This window comes from Tenrec ecaudatus, chromosome 5, assembly GCF_050624435.1.
Source record: "Tenrec ecaudatus isolate mTenEca1 chromosome 5, mTenEca1.hap1, whole genome shotgun sequence".
Taxonomy (NCBI): Eukaryota; Metazoa; Chordata; class Mammalia; order Afrosoricida; family Tenrecidae; genus Tenrec; species Tenrec ecaudatus.
This window is the reverse complement of record NC_134534.1, coordinates 10,463,918-10,486,255: the sequence shown is the minus strand read 5'-3', so window position 1 is coordinate 10,486,255 and position 22,338 is coordinate 10,463,918. Positions and strand designations below refer to the sequence as shown.

The 22,338-nt window shown below is 43.8% G+C and overlaps 1 protein-coding gene across 1 annotated transcript in view; it reads left to right on the top strand.

The window, feature by feature from the left end:
• The first annotated feature begins 7,142 nt into the window (after positions 1-7,142).
• Positions 7,143-22,338, top strand: part of LOC142448585 (gasdermin-C-like) — a 31,388-nt gene continuing 16,192 nt past the window's right edge. The window contains exons 1-5 of the mRNA XM_075550538.1: positions 7,143-7,365; positions 12,608-12,675; positions 19,879-20,014; positions 21,434-21,460; positions 22,220-22,246. Of these exons, the coding sequence (XP_075406653.1) occupies positions 7,143-7,365; positions 12,608-12,675; positions 19,879-20,014; positions 21,434-21,460; positions 22,220-22,246 (481 nt within the window). The remainder of the gene's footprint in view (positions 7,366-12,607; positions 12,676-19,878; positions 20,015-21,433; positions 21,461-22,219; positions 22,247-22,338) is intronic.

The window sequence follows — 22,338 nt, the reverse complement described above, 5'->3', positions numbered from 1 at the left end:
ATGAGCCAAATAAGGTGTTGCAACTACAGTGACTGTAAATCTGAGTCGAAACTTGCAAAAGTTACTATTGTCGTCATTAAAGAACACTGCTCCGGGAGTCCCCAGCTGCCTTTCTCTGGACGATTCAGCAGTGACAGGTACCGAACACTATCAGATTCTGCTCCTCATCCTGCGCAGGAGAAAACTTGCCCGATCCACAGAGACACCTTGGCAGGAAGAAGGCAGAACAGAATCCCTGAAGAGTATCCCTGGAGACATCAGAAAACCTGAAGGTTGGCAGAGCCCATACTTCATCTCACTTTTCCTCAGCAAACAATTGTCATCTGGTAAGTTCTCGCTGGAGACGGGGGCAGGAATAGGAGGAGACGTACTCTGGGCAGAGCCTGAGATATTCAGGCTGGATTTGGGAATGGAGTAGACGGATTGTTGTTTGTTTGAACATTTTCACCCCAAAGCGAGGCAGCATATCTCCATCAGTTCTCCTTAATGGGGGGGCAATCTTGAGAACATCCACAGGCAAGCCTGCCAAGGCAACAGTTCATCTTTGTCAGATTGACTTTACAGACGCTGCTTGTTTCCCACCTTCCCTCATGATCACTGATTTCTTCCTTGGCCAACACCACACCGGATGGAATGCTCCCGGGGGCTTTTCCATGAACTCTGGTGTCAGATGTATGGGACATGTTCCAACTGTGTTCTACCTGGAGTTATGTGCCTTTTTGAGTTCCTCAATCAACGTGTTTGTTCATTTTTCCCTCCTGTTGTTTCTTACTAGTCTTGCTATTAGTGTATCTACTATATTTTTATCTTCCTAAAGCCAGTTTTGATGATTGTTCCTGTTCTCCAGCAACATTTCCCTGTGGGGGTCATTGATTTCTAATCTCCCCTTTAAGTATCTTCCCTCTATTTGTTCCTTTGTGTTATAATTTCTTTTTTGAACTTCTTGGTTTAGATGGGTGGCTTGTCTCTCTTCAGCCTTTTTATTTAGTAAAAGTATCTCTTGGTCCATCTTAGCTGTATGCAATAAGCTTTTATTTGTGACATTCCCATTGTCATTTTTCTTTGATCTAGCAGTACTTTGGTAGGAGTGTGCTTTTATTGGGTTTCCAAACATTGGGATTCTAAATCTATTTTTATTATTTATTTATAATTTATTGACATTTATTTATAATCTAATGACATTGTAATAAAAATGTAAATTGTAGGAGTACATTTTAAAGTATACTTTTTATATCACATGCAGATTTTTGTATATTCCCATTAGATAAAGTTTGCAATTGCATTTCTCTCATCATCTAAATCTTTATTTTAGTATTTAAAATCATTTAAAATCTTTATTTTAATATTTGACCGAGTTAGTTATTGATATCACTAAATAGCAGTATTTACATGGTTTGAGGATGTCAGATTTAGTTCACAGAAGTTTTGAGCAGTTATTATTGAATTATCCTCTTTAGCTTAAAAGTCTTTTGGGAGTTTCAGTTAATTTTGTCTAATATGAATATGTATGTGCTATTTACATATTCAGTAATTTTGTCATTGGCTTGTTTTGTCTTTTTCCATGCCTTCAGATTTCACTTCCTAACCTTAATATAGATGGAGCCCTGGTAGCATAATGGTTATATCTGGGGCTGCTAACTACTAGGTCAGAAATTCAAAAGCACCAGCCACTCTGAGGGAGAAAAAAAGACGTTCTGCTCCTGTAAAGAGTTACAGTCCCAGAAACCCACAGGTGCAGTTGAGTTGGCATAGACTCTTGGTTGTTGCGAGAATTTTAATATTCAAAATGCATTTTTTGTCACAATAGCATGTTTTTAGATTTTTGTTTCTTATCTAATATGACAACTTCTGATTTTTACTTTGGGGAGAGTTAATCCATTTATATTCATTTTATATTTTTATTTACCTCTGTACTTTTAACACGAGTAGTCTATTTTTTTTCTGCCTTTTCTGTGCTCCCTTCCTTTTTCCTCTCACTGATCTAGATACTAAATATTCCATTTTTATCCACTTAGTACTTAGCCTTGAATTGTTAACATGCATACTATATTATAAGACTGCTACTTCCTTGCAAAGGGCCTGGGTGGTGTAGTGGTTGAGAGTCAGGCTGCCAAACTGAAGGCCAGCAGTTCAAAAGCACCAGCCGCTCTGCAGGACAGAGACGAGGCTTTCTACTTTCATACAAAGTTACAGTCTCAGAAATTCACAGGGGCATTTCTATCCTGTGCCTTAGGGTCACTGCGTCAGAAAAAAACTTCATGGCACTAAGATTGGAGGCCTTTTAGTTACTTCCTTGAAAAAAATGAGAAGATATTTTAATATTTTATTGTGATTTCCCTCCCCCTAATTTCTATTATTATAATCTAGAAATTTAGTCATAGCTAGTATTGCAGCCCAAATTAGTTGCTATAGATAATTTGTAATGTAGATACAAAGTTTTTTTTTAATTTGCACATGTTTGCTCATGCTTCCTTCTTAGATTTCAAAACTATCCTTATTGGGGAAATGTCATTTCATCACAACTGCACAATCCAGGAGTCCTGTCAAGGAGAGTCCATTATATCTCCCTTTGTTGGTTGTTTACCTGATAATGGCCTTATTTGTTATTAATGTTAGGAGGGCAGTTTTGTCAGTGTGTTAGTCTGGGTAGACTAGTGACCCAAATTCATAGACACTCTTATGTGTACAGGAAAGAGCTTTATATATTATATATTAATATTATATACTGAGAAAACATCCAGCCCAGTCCAGATCCAGTCCATGTGTCTGATATTGTCCGATACCAATCTATAAAGTCCTCTTCAGGCTCACACAACACAAGAAAGGACGCCAAATGCAGGAAGATCACAGCCAGTGTGCGGAAGGTCTTGTGGATCCAGGGCCAGTAGAAACATCTCAGTGCTGGCAGGGGTCTCCCGTGGCTCCTTCAGCTCCAGGGCTCTAGCGTAACTCCATGTGTCTTGTCAACAGGAATGTCTCTCAGGGAGTGATCATGTGTTCGCCTCCAGCGAGTTAATGATCTCGTTAGCGCCTCCAAATGAGGTCATCAAGCTCCCACCTGATTAACAGGATAAACTCCATCCCTTCATTCTTAAGTGTCAAATTGGCAACATGTTATGTGACTAACAGTCGGAATGAAATTTTGATAGAGAGTAACTTTTCTTAGTATTTCGAAAGTGTCATTCCATTATTTTCTGGCATCTACTGTGGCACCTGACAATTCTACCCTCGACAAACTGCTGTTGTGAGCTTCCTGCCTTTCAACCTGGGATCACGACACCTTTATGTGCAGCAGGTGGGAGTGCTGTCTCCTCCTGTGTCACTGCACAGTCACCAGCATGTGTCGATCTGGGAAGGTACCGCTGCATGGCCATCACCCCAGGTCTCTGTTGGCCTCACCGGCTCTCAACTTCACCCAACACCACATCCTCCAATGGCAGTTGATTCCTGCTGAGGAGGCACCCAAGCCAGTCAAGCGATGTTCGACTGAAATCTGTAAGAGCTTCCTTGGCTGGTTTTAGGAAAGAGGTCACCAGCCCTTTTGTCCTAATCACCTTAGTCTGCAAGTTTCACTGAAACAGGGCTCTGATGAGTTTTAAGATACAAGTGGCATAGCTTTCCACATCACAACTACACATAAGCCACTTCAGTGCAGCAAATAGCCAATGAGTGGAATTTCCATAAACGTCGTACCGCTCCAGATGATCCCGCTTTTGTTTGGAGAGGTATTGAAAATCTTCGCGTGTTGCTATTCCACAGTCTCATTATCATGTGATTATCTGTGGATTTCTTTATTACTTATCTATTCAAGACTCATTGTGCTACTTAAACTGAACATTTGTGTTCTTTAAATATGGAAAATATAGTCATTTTTTCTCTTTGACTAGTGCTTTGTCTCATTTTTTCCTATTCTAACATATATACATTATATCCCTTATTATATCCCCATGTCTTAATTTTCTAAAGTTTTGTTTCTTTATATTTCTCTACTGAACTGTAGTTAAGTTCTAAAACCCACCTGCTAGTTCACTAGTTCTCTCCTACATTAACTCTATTAGACTTAGATCTTATTCATTGACTTAATAGCTATGATGCTATGTTTCATTTCTAGTGTTTGGGGGGGACATCTTTTTTCCAATTTTCCTGGTCATTCATAAGGCAACACTATCTTTTCTCTCAGTGTTTCCTTTGTTATATGTTTAAAAAATTGGATATGCTTCTCTTATAATTCACATTTACTTATGGTTAAGTTGATTCCCCCTTGGGTTTCATGTTATTGTACTGCAAGTTCACCTTACAAGGGACTTTACCTATGCATCTCCTATGGAGCCTGTATTGAGTGGGTTTGACTTTTCCATCTAAGGACTAATCGGCCAAACCCTTAGTAGCTTCTTAGATGAGATCCAATCTGTGTTCAGGGCAGCACAACCATAGGCAAGTGATGTTTGCTCCAAGGAGCGTTTCCATTTGTATCTACCAAACACCTCAGGATGACTACCAGCTGAGGCTCATTTATATTAATCACTCCTCTTTAAAGCTTTATGCTGAGTGTAATTTTGCTTTTAGAATACCCAAGGCCCCAAATTACTTATAGAGAATGGCCTGGCATGAATGCTACCAGAACTTTTTCTCCCCCCAGTTCATGATGTCTCATTCCACTCCCACCACTGGTTCCACTACTATCTATTTCCATCATGGGTCTCCAGCTCTACCACCTGAGATGGTTAAGGTTTATTGTGCCAACCTGGCCAAGGTTAAGCACATATGGGATTAATTGAAGGACAGAGTGCTAAATGGCTCAGTGAGCCTCACCTTTCTGGTTCTATGGTCTCTTGTTCTCTGATGGTAGGACCATTGGCCGACTGTCTTAGCTGGCAAGGCTCACTTCCTGTGAGACATCCCTGAGGAGAAGCCACATGGACTTACCCAGATGCAGCCCTGGGTGCTTGAGTAGCCATGTGGAGACCCCTGCCAGCACAGAGATGCTTACACTGCCACTGGGTTTAAAGATTTCTTCCCACTGGCCTGTGATCCTCTTGCATTGGGCGTCATTGTGTGTGTTTGTGAATTTGAGCATGACTTTGTAGATCTGTGTCAGACATTTGGGCTAAGGCGGACTTAAGGGCTTGGAGTGGACTGGGTTGAGATGCTTTCTGAATGTATACTTGCCCCATATATAAAACTCTCTCCTATACATATGAGCTTATATGAATTTGGTTCTCTAGTTTACCCAGATGAACACACCACAAGGGCTATGTACTGCTGGCTGTCACTTCTGCATGTGTTTCTCTTTCCTCCCTCCTGTGTTAGTTGCCACTACTCATTCTTCACATCTACGTAATCCCTTCCTTAAGGAGCACCTTCCTTACTTCTCCATTGCCCCAACAACCAATTTGCAAGGACCCACAGCACCCCCTCTCTCACCCCCTTCATTGTTTAACCATTCCATGTCTATTCCCATGCAGGCTAAAACCTGCTCTTAAGTCAGTCACAGAAAGATTGTGTACAATCCTGAAGGACAGAGGCTACAAGTACTGTCTACAGGGAGTTTGCACCCATATATAAAACAGCCATCTAGTTGGTAACTACAAATCATGTCCCTTGACCAGTTGGATCTTAACCCACTATGAGCTAAGAACATGCATGTTTATCCTCTACAAGGGAATGAGTCTTCTTTGCTACTTCCAACACATTAGCCAAGTGCTCTCTAGGGTCCCCTGTGTCCTGGCAGGAGCTTAGTCTAGCTATGGTATCTCTGGTGTCTAAATACCATCCTGCTACATGGTGATTTAAGTCAGATTTCAGTAAACCGATCTGTTGGAATTACTAACATGGGCATCACTAGTGTGTGTAAGCTGTTCTATTGTGTGTCTATTCCAAAGGCTGTAATCAATGGGTGAAGTATTCAGTTCACCATGCCAACACTCTCTCTGTCTGACAAGGTTTACTTAACAATGACCTTCTGAAATTACCAAAGGGGTGAGTCCATGGCAATTAACCCAGCTTGTCCTTAAAAGTATTGACAGTATTTTACGTGCCAGATACATGTATCCTTTATTCTCCGGAAGTTTCTGGGCCAGCTCCTGCTTTCTTATCTTAGCCACTTTGCCAGTGTGGGACCCACCCTCCTTATCTTACTTTATGGCGCTGACTCCCTAACAAACAGCCCAGTGCAGGCCATTCTCCTTCTCTCTGACACACAGCACTTTCCCCAGGTTCTTGTACTCCATGTGTCGCTTCTCTGTACTGCGTGCCAACACTGTGGCCCAATCCAGCGCCAGCACTTGTCTGTCTTATTGTAATTCCTGTCAAGCGAGACTTTCCACTTACACCTTTACAACAATCCCTTGTCAACAGCAACCCAGATTTTTAGAAAATGCATCAGCTATGCCGTTCCTGTCTTTAAAGGCCTCCAAGGTGCCTCAGGTGCCACACCCTCTGACCTCCAGTGTTTTTAAACTCATCTGATTCTTTCCGCCTCACTTTTCCCGGGCTAAGCTTGCTCTAGAGTCTTTACACATACTGATTCCTCCTCTTGAAATCTTTTTTCCCAAGATTAGATATAGGGTTTGCTTCTTTCCTGCACTAAGTCTTTGTCCAAATGTCATTTTTTGGTAAAATTGCAAACTTACCATCCCCCATCCCCATGTCCTCTTTTCCCACTACTAACATTCTCTCTGATCCTTCAGTTGACAACAAAATCAAGGGCAGGTTGTGGGGGAAACAGGTAGCTAATCAGTGAGGACAAGAAAGAATGAATGTTCGAAAACTGATTGTGGTAATGATTATATACAGCTCTTCTTGATATCATTGAACAATAGAGTTGTATATGTGGATTATGTGCCAATAAAATTGTTTTAAATTGATAACAAAAATCAAAAAAATCCTGGGATTTCACACTCTCCTTGGGTTGAGGGCTGAGGAGCCTCGAGTCTTCCTTATTTCAGTCACAAGGAGCAAGGAATTTGAAAGTTTAGAGGGTTATAATTTAGTCCCTATTTCATGCTTAGCGCTGGCAATTGCGTAACTAAATCATTTCTCTTTAGGAAAAATGTCAAAGATCTCTAAGAGAACTCTCACCTTCTTCTCCCTTCCAATTTAACTTTTAACTTTGTACTCCCTTCCTGTCTGATCCTAGCAACATGCCTTCCACATTGGAGAATTATGTGAAGAAACTGCTCGAGAAGACTGGAAAAGGAGATCTGAAGCCCATCAAAGACATCAGTGTAGCCAACAAATTGCAACAGTTTAACGTGATATGGAAGGAGCGCCGCTCATTTTCATTGTTTTCTAAGGTAGAGGACAAGCCAGCAGAATTCTCCATCTTGGACATCCTGGAGGACTCGGGTTCTTCATCAGCCCCAGGTACTGCCAGACAGTGGTGAGGGGACAAGGAATACAGTAGAAGGTGCCCAGATAGAGGTAGCTCACCAAGAAAGACTCCCTGAAACACCAGACGGGCAGGTCTCTGGATCACCCTTCTCTACAGACAAGGGACAATGAATTAGATTATATCAGAATCCACTGACTAACTGGGTCCAGGAACCATGGGGTCATTTAGGACTTACATCAACTTGTAGAGGTAGGGATGTTATACATGAGAAAGAGAAGGTAATAAAACCATTTGGTCAAGGCTACAGTCCTGGTTGAACTAGGAGACAAAGCAATGTTTGTCTGCTCCAAGCAGTTTCGGCTCCAGTGTGCTGCCACCCAGGAACAGGTGCTGTACCTGCTCCACCAGGAGACACTATGTCAGTAAAGACAATTCTACGAGGCTCCGATCCAAGTGATGTTATCATTTCTTAGGATAAAGCTATAACTCTGCTAATCAACCCTTGGACGGAATCAAGCATATGAGATTCTGACTTAAAACATTAAACAAGATGAAGGCCTGAAGCAAAATACCCAGTAAATGGTTGCACAGAGCCCTGGTGGCGAGGGGCTTATACTTAGCATTGCTTGCTAACCATGAGGTGGCTGTTGGTATTGTTATTGTTGTTGTTGTTTCGTTGAAGCCACCATCAAGTCGGTTCCAACCCACAGAGTAACAGAACAATATATAACACAGTCCTGGGCCATCCGCACAGTCTTTCCCTGCTCAAGGCCATTGTTGCCGTCACCGTGTTAATCCACGTCTTTGAGGGTCTTCATCTGTTTTGTTGCCCCTCCTCTTCACCAAGCACGGTGTCCTTCTCCAGGGACTGGTTTCTCCTGACAATATATCCAAAGTATTTAAGTCAAAGTCTTGCCATCCTGGCCCCTTACGGAGCATTCTAGGTGTATTTCTTCTGAGACAGATTTGTTTGTCCTTTTAGTAGTCCATGGTACTTTCCGTACGTAATCTTTGCCAGCCCTATAATTCAAATGCATCTCTTCTTCTTCAGTTCCTTATTCAGTGTTGAGTTTTCACAGAGAACTTTCTGTTTCTGTGAAACACCAGAAACTACCATGGCTCAGACCAAGTGAACCTTAGTCCTCAAAGTAATATCTTGGCTTGTGAGAACTCTAAAGAGGTCATGAGCATCAGAGTCATCTAATGGCAATCATCTTTCAGTCATCTAATGGCACTCATCTTTTGATCTCTTGACTGTTGTTCCCATGAGCATCCATTGTGGATCCAGGCAAGACAAAGTCCTTGACAACTTCAACCTTTCTCTAATTGTTATGATGTTACCTATTGGTTGAGTTGTGACGATGTTCGTCTTCCTTACATTGAGCCCCAATTGATATTGAATGCTACAATCCTGGATCTTCATCAGCAAGTGCTTTAAGTCTTCCTCACTTTCAGCCAGTAAGGTTGTGTCATATGCTTAACACAGGTCGTTAATGAGCCTTCCTCCCATCCTGATGACACATTCTTCTTCATATAATCCACTTTCTTTGATGATTTTGCTCAGCATACAAATTGAATAAGTATAGTAAGAGGATACAACCTTGAATCACCCCTTTCCTGATTTTAAACCATGCGGTATTCCCTTGTTCTGTCCCCACAACCACTTCTTAATACATGTAAAAGTTCCCGATGAACTGTTAGTCTGTGTTGACTAGAGAAACAAATCCAAGGAGACTCATTTGTGTTTAAGACAGAGCTTTATATACAAGAGCAATTGAATATTGAGGAAACATTCCAGCCCAGTCCAGAGTAAGTCAATAAGTCTGATGTTAGGCTATATGTCTGATACCAATCTATAAATTCCTCTTCAGACTCACAAAACACATGCAATGAAGCCAAATGCAGGAAGATCACAAGCCAGTGGTTGGAAAGTCTTGTGGATCCAGCAACAGTGTAAGCATCTTAAATCTGGCAGGGGTCTCCCCGTGGCTGCTCCAGCTCCAGGAAGCTAGCATAGCTCCATGTGTCTTGGACTGTCTTGCAGGGAGAGGGCGTGTGCCCCACCTCCAGCAAGCTATTTATCTCCTAAGTGACTCCAAATCAATCCATCAAGCTGCCACCTGATTGACAGGCTAAACTCCACCCCTTTGTGCTTTTTTTAAAATCATTTTATTGGGGACTCATACAACTCTTATCACAATCCATACATTGATTGAATCAGGCATGTTTGTACATGAGTTGCCTTCATTCTTTCCTAGACATTTATTTATAGTGAGCCCTAGGTATCAGGTTTTCTTTTTTCCCCTCCCCACACCACCCTCATAACCCCCTGATAGATTATTATTTTCATCTCTCACACTGACCACTGTCTCCCTTTCCCCATGCTTTCTGTTGCTCTTCCCCCGTAGATGGGTGTGTTGTTATGTGTTGATCATTGTGACCAGTTCTCCCCCCCTTTCTACTCCCCTTCTTCTCCCTACCCTTCTGGTATCACTATTACCATCTCTTATCTATACTTGTGTACATGTTCTGGTCTACTCTGAATTGAGACACAGCACAGGGGGTCATGATAATGGGGGTGAGGAAGCTTCAAGGAACCAGAGGAATATAGTGTGTTTCATGGATGCTTTACTGCACCCTGGTGACTCGTCCCTTCCCTGTGGCCCCTCAGTGGGGTGATTGTTCCCTTGTCTACAGATGTGCTTTGGGTCTCTGCTCCAACCCCATCCCCTCATTCTCAATAATATATTTTTGTTTATTATGTGTCTGCTGATGTCTATTAACTGCTCCCTATGACTCCTTATGATCGCACCTGCAGTATGCTTCTTTCATGTGGACTTTTTTCTTCACTGCTGAATGGTGGCATGTGTAACTTTAAGCCATTAGACCCCAGACACTACATCTTTTAATAACCTGCCACCATCTGCTTTCCTCACCACATTTGCTTATGCACCTGTTTTGTCTTCAGCGATTGTGTCAGGATCATGAGCATCCCAGACTGCCCATTTGTTAGAACAAAGTGTTCTTGTATTGAAAGGAGGGTATGAACAGAGGCCCAAAGTCCATCCTACCTCAGTGTAATGCCATATAAATACATGTACATGGGCCAATACCTCCATTTTGTGGATTAATGTATTTGCATATATACACTGCTATGTTTATATCTGTACCCATTACTTTGTTTCCTAGGTCCTTCCACTGTCACTTTCCCCGTATTTCTACCTCTCAGTACCTCTTCTTAGCTAGTTTGCTGTTGCTCCGACACCCACCCCCCTTGGATCCCAATCTCCTCCTTGTCATTGACTCCAACACCCCAGTTGTTCCCCTGCCCATAGCGCAGCCTGCTTACCACCCCCTCCCTCCACTGCCCTCACTCCAAGGTCTTCCCAGGACCATTTGTCCCACTGCTCACTCCTCAAGCATGCCTTCTGTGCCTTCCTATATAAGTCGGCACACTGACTATGACATAGCCCGAACTGATAACAAATAATAATAAATAAGAAAAATTTTTACAACTTTTTAAAGAGATTAAATATACAAAAATCCCAGATCTGTTTGCTGTCCTTCGTGACAGTCTAGAAGGTGTCCCTCCAATGCTGCAGTGCCCCCTTGGGGGCCCCTCAGGGCCTTCTTAGCTCTGCTTTGCCCCAGTTGCTGATCTCATATGCTCCTTTCTTAATTAACTAAGTTTTGCGGTTTCAGACCACACTGCCTCCCCACCATGTGGCCCGAGAAACATTCTCTGTTGCAGTCTGCTCCAATAAGGGGACAGTGTGACAGGTGCTATTGTCAATTGTCCAGTGCCCTCTGTGTCCCATTAGCTCCCCGCATGGATGTCATCCTCCAGGCCTGGTGTGCCAGTGTGGGGTCCAGTCCCACTCTCTCTTTATCTTCCTCCCTCCTGGCCTGCCTCCGTGTGGGTGTAGTATGCTGTCTCCTCTCCCCAACTTGTAATTTCAGTGCTGCTGTCTGCCACAACCACTTCCAGGGTGGGGGTCAGTTTGGCTCTGGTTGGTGCCAGCCCTGTACCTCTCTCTTTTCATGCATTCTTCCAAATGGCCACGCTGTCCTCATGGTTTGGTGCACCATGGTAGGAACTGCATGCCCACTCCCAATTCTGATAAGAGCAGCCAAGTACTGTTGGTTAATGCCCTGCACACTCTGTCATCCCCAATTGACAAAAGATTATGTACTGACCACATGACCATAATCAAATGTTCTGGAATTTCCATCCTTCTCAAGGTTATCCGTAGTTTATTATGACCCACACAGTCAAATGCCCTGGAACAGTCCATAAAACACAAGTAACATTTCCTTGTTTGCTCTACTTTGACCCAAGATCCACTTGATATCAGCAATGTTGTTCCATGTCCTCTTCTGAATCTGACCTCAGGCAGTTGTCGGTCAATGTATTGCAGCATCCATTGTTGGGTGATCTTCAGCAGAGTTTTGCTTGCACATGGTATGAGTGATGTATTTCTATTGCTTGAGCATTTTATTGTGTCACCTTTATTACAATGGGCACAAATATGAATCACTTCCACCTATTTGGCCTATTGGCCGTGGCCTCCAAATTTCCTGGCATAGACTAGAGCGCTTCCAGTGCTTCATCAACTTGTTGAAACAGCACAATGATAGCACTTTGAATCTCCAGTCACTCCATGGAGAAACATGAAGCTTGCTACTCCTGTAACAGTTGGAATTGACTCAGTGGTAGTAAGTCTGGTGATTTTCATTTCATTTCATTTTGTTTGGTTTTGAGTAGCCATTGAATGCCCTCTAACTAAAAATGACTCCATCCACACGAGAGCAGAACTGTGCACCACAGAGTTTCCAACAGCTGCTCTATAAGAAGCCTATCATCAGGTCGTGCTCATAAAATGCCTCTGGGTAAACTCTAACCTCCAACCTTTGGGTTTTTTCAGGCAAGAACATTAGCCATTTGCTCTAGTCAAGAAATCCTGAAGCTGGATACCAGAACCAAACCCAGCCCACTACTAATGAGTCCATTCTGACACATAGCGACCCTATAGGACAGAGTAGAGCTGATCCCAAGGGCTTCTAAGACTAGAAATATTCATGAAAACACACCTGCCTCCCAAGAAGCTGAAGTGGGCTTGACCCATCAGCCTTGAGTTTAGCGGCCCCATGCTTAATCCACTGTGCTAAGAAGGCTCCTGAATGGGGAATGGACTTCAGTCACCCCATTTATTAAATTACATGTGTCTATGTTAATTCTTGGCTAAACCTAAGGTCAACTTTTCTCCTCCCCAGAAACTGTCTCATCAAAACCAATCCCCATTCAACATCTTGGAAGCCAGGAGAAGAAGCTTGACGTGGATGTAGGCACAACCACAGGCCTAGAAATGCAGGTGTCGTATGAAACTACTGAGTTCAAAGAAGTAGCTCTTGAATTTCAGTATGTTACAATTCCTCTCAAAACCTGGACAGAACTTCAAAACAGGTAAGTCCATGAGAAAGGACAAGACCACGTCAGCAGTGTCCCAGGGAAGCTCTCCTCTTGGTTATGTGGCATCTAGAGGCTTTACTGCTGAGACAAGGAATGAGGATGATGGTGTCACAGATTAGACTTCCCTTGTAGGGCATGCATTTCTTCATTCAGCAAATAGTCACTGAGATTTACCTGGCCCAAGCTAGGGCATCTTCCATTTGTCTCCCAGCCATGTGAAAGTGGAACACTGACTAAAAAAGCCTGAAGAAGAGTTCATGCACTTGAACTCTTTGTGTTGCTACCAAAGAATATTGGAAATGCCATGGACTGCTACAAGGACAAACAAATCTGTCTTGGAAGTACAGCCAGGGTGCACCTTAGAGGCCAGGATGGCAAGACTTCCTCTTACATACTTTGGACATATGGTCGGGAGAGACCGGTCCCTGGCGAAGGGTACTGTGGTTGGTAAAGTGGAGGGCCACTTTAGGGAGGAAAGCCCTCGGGGAGATGGACTGACACTGGCTGTAACAATGGGCTCCTGTGTTGTTGTGTTCTGTTGTGCATAGGGTGGCGATGGGTTAGAACCATCTCAAAGGCACCTAACAACAACAATCCCCCAGTTAGTCAGCTAGCCTCCCTCCCCTTCATGGTAACCTTCAAAAATGTTTATTTTTGTGTGTAAATTTTCTCTGGGCTTTTAAAGTCTTGGCCCCATACAATAGGTTCCCTGGGATTGACTAAGTCACATGGCATAATGTTCTCTGTGTTATGATGAATGTAAGATAAAGTTCATTCCTGTTATAAGGTTATCCTTTATTGCTATATAGTATTGAAATCTAAACTTTAAATGGAGGAAAGAAAAAGGAGCTAGGTGCCGCTGGTGTGATCATGATGTGTCAACAGGAAAAGGTTTCAGAAGTTCAAAAACAAACAACCAAATTGGTGTGAAGGGGTGGGAATATAGCAGAGACCCAAAACCCACCTGCAAGATAATTGGAAATTCCCGCTCAGAAGGGCCACACAGAAGGAAATGGTTTTTATTTGCTTTACTGCAGTAGTCACGTTAGACTTTCGTATGTTCATTTCTATAAATATGATCGTTCATGACATGAAAGCCAAGATAGATAACCTTCAGAAACAGCAACAGGAGTAATGGTTCCCAGAGGGAAGGGGAAGAGACAGCATTGACGCCTCTATAACCCCACTCAAGGGGAGTGAACAAAGGAACCGTATGTGAATGAATACATGGGATGGTGTAAGACGTGGGGAAAGAAAGGAAAAATAAGAGTCCCTGGGGGGTAGGGTGGGATGAAGGTGGGTTTAAAGGGGAGCTGTTACCAAGGATCTCAAGAGGAAAAAATGTTTTGAAACTGATTGTGGTAGCAATTGTAAAATTCCACTTGAAGTGATTGAACTATGGAATGTTATGCCATCTGAAAGAGCTCCCAACAAAATGATTTTAAAAAAGAAGAAAAAAGAACTAAGTCCTTTCAGTAAATGCCAGGAGAGGCGTGTAAATTTTTTTTTCAGTACAAAAGTACTGAGATAGATTCACTGACAGCTATGCTGAAGGCAATAAACGGGACCAGGTGAAAGAGGACAAGGATGAAGGAGTATTTTAGGTCTCTTGATGGTGCAAGTATTTGACCCGAGACCAGAAAGGTCACAAAATACAATCAAGAGAAGGAGCAAAGGGGTCTATATGAAGGGTCTATAGCATCAGGGACAGGACAGAGCCTCATGTTTTCAGGAATCAGAGAAAGGCCAGCTGGATGGAGACTGGGCCAGCCAGGACAGAACCAAACTCCCTGTGAGTTTCCCAGATTGTATCTCTTTAGAGCATATGCAAATGCATATGTTGGTAGGAAGTGCGGTCTTTTTCCTGAGGGTGGGTGGTGGGTTTGAACTGCTGAATTTGCAGTTAGCAGCCCAATGCATAACCACTAGGGCTCCCATCCACACAGGACAAGGGGAGTGGGCTGTAAAATGAGGCTTGGGAGATAAGCCGTAAGATAGGACAAAAGATCTCAAAGACACAGTAAGGAGCTCAAATTTTACAACAAGAATCATAGGAAAACCCGCGAGCAGATATCTTGAGTAACCTCTCCCCTTGTACAGGAAGTCAAGTGCCTCAGTATTCGACACACCTGGTATGTAGAGCAGTAACCCATGGTGGCCTTGTGGACAATCAGTGTTGGGGCCTCAACCTTAAATGAAGATGAAGTTTGTCTGGAGGGCTTCAAACCTCTCACTTTCCCCCCCAAAAAAACTGTCTTCAATTGTCCGATCCACCTACCTAGGACACGGAATCCATTAAGACCCACCTGTGCTAGTCTTGAAAATGATCCAGGATACTCTGTTCCCTCCTGCTTTATCCATTCTGCTCTAGTCCCCATCCTGATTGGGTCGGCCCTGTGGCATTTTCCTAGAGACTTGTCAATCATCTGGATTGGTTACTTCTAGGCTTTTCTACTGGGATGCCCTAGTAGGAAAGTGTATACCCCTTATGGAGCCCAGGTAGCATAGGGTGTTGTGCCAACTGTAAGTTCAGAAGTTCCAAACCACCAGCCACTCCTCCGGAGAAAGACAAGGCTTTCTACACCCATCAAGGGTTGCAGGCTCAGAGTTCTCCCTTGTGCTATGGGGTTGCTGTGCTCAGAATTGACACGATGGCAGTGAGTTTGTTTTTTGTTTTTTCATGGTCTATATTGTTTTACAACATGAAGATGCCCTTAACAATAGAGCACACATATTCTTCCACCCTAACCATCAGGAAAAAAATGTTCTGTTCCCATAGGTAATGGAGCTTCTTACGCCAGTAGCTTCCAACTTATTGAGGATTCACCTATCAGAGCCTACATGTCCTGCCCTCCTTCTCGGTCCTCTGCAGAAGTACGACCTAGAACAAGGCAAGAAGCTTTCCTCTTCCAACTCTGATGCTTCTCTCCCTGCCTTACATCCCCAGGAAACAAGTAGAGAAAGACCCATGGTTTCTGCAGCAGCTCCGCAGGAAAAATGCTAACCTCTATGTGGTGACTGAGATCATGAAACTGACCAAGCGTACTTCATTGCACACCAACGGAAGTATGCATGGTGGGGGAGCATTATCAATTCCTCAGATTCCATATGTCAAGGTAAAGATCTGTCTTATAGTGGGAATGAAGGCCCAAAGGTCCAGCCAGACTTGCCCCCCTCCCTTATGGCTCTAGGTCCAAACCAGGGCCGCTGTCTGGGACTTGGGGTCAGACAGAGTCATTATTTCTGATTTCTCAGCTACTGAGATGTAGTCAATTACTCAATATGGTCCTTCCAGCCATCATCCCTTCTCGGTTGTATTCCTCTGTGCCTGTGGTTTTAACCCCACTGGGAGGGAGGTGTCTGCTATGCAGTGGACAGGATTAATGTAGGATTAAGTTTCCACCTGTGTGGTAGTTAGGTTTATTGTGCCAGCCTGGCCAATAGAAACATGTGTGACTCATCGGGTTGCCATTTGATTGGAGGGCAAAGATACATGGCTCTGCATGGCTGCTCCCCTCCCTCTTGCTCTCTGCTGATTGGAACGAGCTGGAGGGTTCGTGCTGCTGCTTTAGCTAAGTTCTCTGCCTCAGCCTGTGAGCTACGCCACCTGTAGGCCCGACCAGGCCAGTCTGTGGATCGTATTGCTAGAGCTTGATGCTCCTTCCAGAAATGCTTCCCCATTGTTGCTGGTGTGTGCATTGTACATCGCTGGACTAGAGGCTGGTGAATTCAACATCACATCCTGGCCTGCTTTGCTAAGCTCCTGAGCAACTGAGTGTTGGTGACCCACCCTGCTGCTAGTTTCCTATGGGCACAATCTGCTTGCTTTGCCCCAGGGAGGACTCTGCTGTTTCCTTCACCTTGGACCCAGCACCCCACGTGAGTTGAAGGACTTCAGTACATTAACTGTTCCACGAAAGTGAGTTGAACTGAATGCTTTATAGTGCAGTGTGGACTAACTAACTGTTATATTCCTTCCCGCTCTATAAACTGTATACATATAAAATCATAAGTGCCCTGGTCTCCTTTCTCTAGAGAACCCTGCCTAACGCAACCTGCCTAAAATAAAAGATGTACAGAATACACAGTCACTATATCCAAAATAATCGATCAATATTCAACCATTTCAACAGATAACCTACTATCAAGAACCACAAGAGCTAAAATATGACCACCTTGGCACATCCTCAGACTGGCCCCATTGTTAAAGACTGAAAGGACCTTATTGTTCTGTTTTCTTGTTCATGGTCAACAGTTATTTCTTGTGGCTCCCCTGAACCCTGAGTTAATGTAAAGCATCTACATGTGACTTCACAGGCTATACATTCTGTGTTCTGATTTGCAATATAACACCACCAAGACCATCTGCTTTGTGATCCATCTGGTGCTTCCTTAGATATTTGGGAATACAAATACTATATAATCCACCTATTGCTCTACTTAGAGCAAGAAAAGCCATGACATAAATAGATATAGGGGACCCATGATCACTGCAACACCAGCCACAAACACCAAAAGATGGAAACTATCTAAATGCCCATCAATAAAAGAAATGGATTTTCAAACTATGTTATTTCCATATAAAGGAAGAGCAAAGGTGAATCTCTGAAAATCTTCATTACATGTAACCCAGCATTCTGTGATGCTCACCTTCCCTGCCACGATTACTGAAGACAAATGGGTTCATAAGAAAATGTGGTGAAGAAAGCTGATGGTGCTGGGCTATCAAAAGAGATAGTGTCTGGAGTCTTAAAGGCTTGAAGATAAACAAGCAACTATGTAGCTGAGAAGCAACAAAGCCCACATGGAAGTACACCTGTATGTGTTATCATAAGGTGTTGCTTGGATCAGGTATCAGGCATCAAAGATTCAAAACAACAAATCATATCAGTGTGAATGAGGGGCATGCAGAGTAGAGACTCAAAGCCAATCTGTAGACAATTGAACATTCTCTTACAGAAGGGTCACAAAGAAGCCACAAGCCAGTCAGGGTGCAGTATAGTACCGATGAAACATACAACTTTCCTCTAGGGCTTTAATGCTTCCTTCCCCCTTCTATCGTGACCCCAATTCTACCTTACAAAACCTGATAGATCCCAACATGTACACTGCTACACAGAAGACCTTGCAACAGAGGGAATCCAGGAAAGATAAACCCTCAGGACCCACATTGAGAGTAGTGGTACCAGGAGTGGAAGGGGAAGTGGGGGAGAGAATGGGAGAACCAATTACAATGATGGACATATAACCCTCGCTCTCAGGGGGGTGGACAACAAATGTTGGGGTTGACAACAAATGTGGGTGAAGGTAGACAGCGGTCAGTTTAAGACAAGAAAAAAATTATGAATTTTCAAGGGTTCATGAAGGAGGGAGGGCAGGGGAAAATGAGCTGATACCAAGGGCTCAAGTAGAAAGAAAATGTTTTGAAGAGGAGAATGGCAACACATGTACAAAAGTGCTTGACACGATGGATGGATGGATGGATGGATGGATGGATGGATGGATGGATGGATGGATTGTGATAAGAGCTGTAAGAGTCCCCAATAAAATGATTTAAAGAAACAACAAAAACTTCATTACATGATGAAACTTGAGGACATCATGCTGGGCGAAATAAGCCACAAGAGACAAATATTGTACAAGTCCACTATGGTAAAATTCTAGGCAAGAGTATCACATTAAAAGAAATCTTATTTGATGGTCACCAGGAGTGCTGAGGAGGAAAGCCTAAATCACTGGCCAGAGCAGAAATATAGGTTAACTTATGCAAACAGAGAGCAACAAGCAGTAAGAGTGAGGTCAGCAGGCATTGTTTTAATTATGGCAGAGATGACACTGGGAGGAGTGCAAGGGTTAACAGAGGCAAGTACCATTAGATACTCAATCCTGCAATCACAAAAAGGCAGGAGACAATGCACCAAGTGACACACAGGCTAAGTGAGTGTGGAAAGGAGAGTGAGACTACAGGCAGGCAGACATAGAGGTTGGACAGAGCATGCTTCTTCATGTACATTGACTTTTAGTGCAAAGTAAAAGCTCCATGACTGTGGTGCCCACACAGGGGGAAGCTCCAAACACTTCTTAGATGAAACCAAATGCCTTCAGGGAATGACTTATGGGGCTGGGGAGTTCAGGATCATGGTCTCAGGGATGCTGAGGTCATTTGGCACACACAGTTCACAGAGACAATGGTCCATCTCCTACCTTGGTGCGTAGCCTCTGGGATTTCCCAAGCTCATGTGTAGCCATCTAAGGTCTCTCCCTGTTCAGAGCAATGAAGAGTTCAAAGACATGGAAACCATCAGTCAAATGGAGCAATGGACCACCTGAAAACCAGTCTCTACAACACTGAGACCAGAATGAGAATGCTCCACCTGCTCACAGGAAAGGGTCCTAGATAGAGTGGAAGAGAAATCTAGAATAAAACTAAAATCATAAAAAGACCAGGTTTACTGGTCACCCCGAGAATGGTGGAACCCTTGAGATTATGGCCCTCAGCCACCCTTCAGGTCTAGAAATGAATTCACCCCCCATGGCTTAATGTTTGGGCCAACGTTATACAGACAACAAGGGCAACTTTAACACTACGGAAAGGCTCACACTTTGCAACAACCAACATTTGGGATCCAATGAAGGACAAAGTGCAGAAGGGTCAGGAAAGGAGAAATGGAAACAGGCAACACAGAAAGTGGGATGAGTGATGGAAGAGTGTGGGGATTAAAATCAATGCCATGGAACAAAGTGCAAATTAATCATTTAACGGAAAACTCAGTTCCTAATAAAAAGCTTAAAGAGAAGGGAAAAATCCAAACATTGCAATATAGTTATTAAATTTAGAAATATGAAGATAAAACCGATTTATATAGGACAAAAAAAGAGTAATAGCTGAAAAATCAGAAACCAGAAGTGGGGAGGTGACTGTTGTGGATATTTTTTGCTCTCAGGAGCTTTTTAATCAATTTGCCTTCTAAATATTTACATAGATGTATTATTTTGATTAGAAATAAACATCATGTTTTCAATGGTACTGTGAGGCAAAGAACTCTGTATTTCTGAACCTGGTTTTTCTCCTCAGGGTAAAGTTCAGGGGAAGGGTCTCAAAGTGCACAAGGAGAAGATGGACCTGCCAGAGGACACGGTGATAGCCTATCAGAGGAAGCAGCTGGTTTTCAAGGAGGATGGCTGGCGTAAGCAGACGCTGAAGGAGGCGGGTGGGATGAGGGAGTCTGCAGGTCCAGAGAAGATCATCTGGAAGGAAAAAAAATCATCCACTTACAATCAGTTTCTGTTTCTGTTTGAGGATGTAGGAGGTTTCAGGATATACACACAAGTATATGTCTTCCAAAACTCCCAAGAATGTCTCAGCTCCCTGGGAGATACAAACTGCCTATGTGGAGAGGCTTAAAGGGGTGCCCAACGTTGAAGTGGACTTAAATAGAACCCTCATTACTTGGCCTTGAGCAGACTGAGCTTCTTAACCATTACAACCCCCAACCAAGTAGCTTTTTCCAGTTGGCCCCTTCTCCCCACTAACTTTCCTCCCACCGCCCACTTTCTCAAAGGCTCTCGCATCGAGTCATGGTGTCATTTCCTTATCTAAATGTCATGCCCCAAACCATTGAAGTCCGCCTTCCAATGAATTCACTCAAAGGCAGTCACCAATGAACACACTCCACTAGTCCCTCCTGGGAACGCTCCTCTCCCTACATACAGACACCACCCAGTTGTACCAGGTCTCCTTTTCTCCTCTGCTCCCCACAGGCTCTTTTCCCTCATCTAATATTTACATGGTGGTCTTGTCCAGAGACAAATCTCTCCATGGGAAAGCTGCATCACCCAGGAAGATGGCAGGATTAGGGTAGGTGAGTCAGGGCAGGAAATCAAAGGAGAGCAGGAAGACAGTCCTACAGGATGAGGGTGGGAGGAAGCCCATTTATTTCACCAGATAAAGAAGTTCTTAGATGTCAGAGCCCAGAATTAGCACATGAGGCACCTGTTTAAAATGCAGTTCTGAATCCTCAGGATTCAGAGAGTCTGAATCAGAAGACAGATTGAGGAAATCTGTCTTCACAAGCAAAATAGGGAATCATTTTAACAAGCAAGTGATTGTCCTACCAGAATTCCCAGGCCACTCTGAGAAGAGCTGCCACAGTCTGGCCTGACTGAAGACACCATGGAGGCTGCAGGTACAAGGCAGTGACAGTCTCCTCACAGAATAACTTAGCTCTCTCACCCCTCTGCTTCCCCTCCAGACATTCTTTACTACTCAAAGGATGATGAACAGGAAACATTCCAAGACAGTGAGTTCCCACGTTGACTCCCTCCCACCTCCCCCTCTCCCCTGCCTTTGGCCCTGACACTGACCCCTGGGTCACAGGAAACTCAGACAGTCTCCTTGCAGCCCCAGGATCTAGGGTGGGGTGAGGCTGCCTAAGACCTCCTCAAGGATTCCTAAAGTCTCTGTTTTGCAATTGCAGAATTTTCTATACAGCCACAATATGGAGGTAAGACCCAGTAAGGGAAAGGAAGAAAGAAAATATACGAGGAGAATGAAAAATGGTAACAGAAGGAAAGGGGAGGAGGCAACTCATGAACGTTTAGTGAGTGAGCACTTTTGTCTCTCTTTCCAGGAATGGAAATAAAATTGTTCCGTTCAGGTGAGTGGATTTAATTTGATCACTCCACCACACAACTGTACACGAAAGTCCAAACCAAAACCCAACCCAATTGTGGTGGTTGATGATACCAAAGACTTTGTAATCTGGTCTCCTGGGCAAAGCGTGTGGGGATGGACAGGAGACAGTTGGGGAGGGAGGGTGGGAGGGAGGGAGGGAGGGAGGGAGGGAGGCTGGCAAAACCACCCATCCTCTGCAACTAAATCTTGAACGAGAAGAACTGACTTTCTCTTTCTTTCCAACACAGATGTTCTCCCAATAGGTGAGTGGGGTTGCTGGAAGCAGGAGGGAAACTGATGGGGTGAGCGGGACAGGTGGCCCCTGCCTGTGTCACCCCAGCTCTGTGGCCTTGGCTCTGCATTTACCGTGGCGTGGGAATGAGCCCAGAGAACTAATGATCCAGGAAGGGGCTAGATCAGTGGTTCTCAATCAGTGGGTCGCCACCCATTTGGGGGTGGCACAACCTTTCACAAGGGTTGCCTAATATACCGTGCATATCAGATATTTACATTATGATTCATAACAGTAGGATAATTACACTTATGAAGTAATAAAGAAAATAATTTTATGGTGGGCTCACCACACGGAGAATTGTATTCAAAGGTTGTAGCATTAGAAAGGTTGAGAACCACTGGGCTAGGTGGAATGCAAAGGGTCTGGGGCAGCCGGAGGAGGTGAGGGATGGACAGAATGGGGCAGGAAGGCATTAAGACTATAACTCACTTGCTATTCTCTCTCTAGGAAGAATAGAGCAGCCCCCTTCTCAAAGTGAGTGTGCGCTCCGGGATGACCTGCGTGGGAAACCACAAGGCTGAGTATCCCACTGGAGGTTTACATGAAACTCACACAATGGAGCTCTA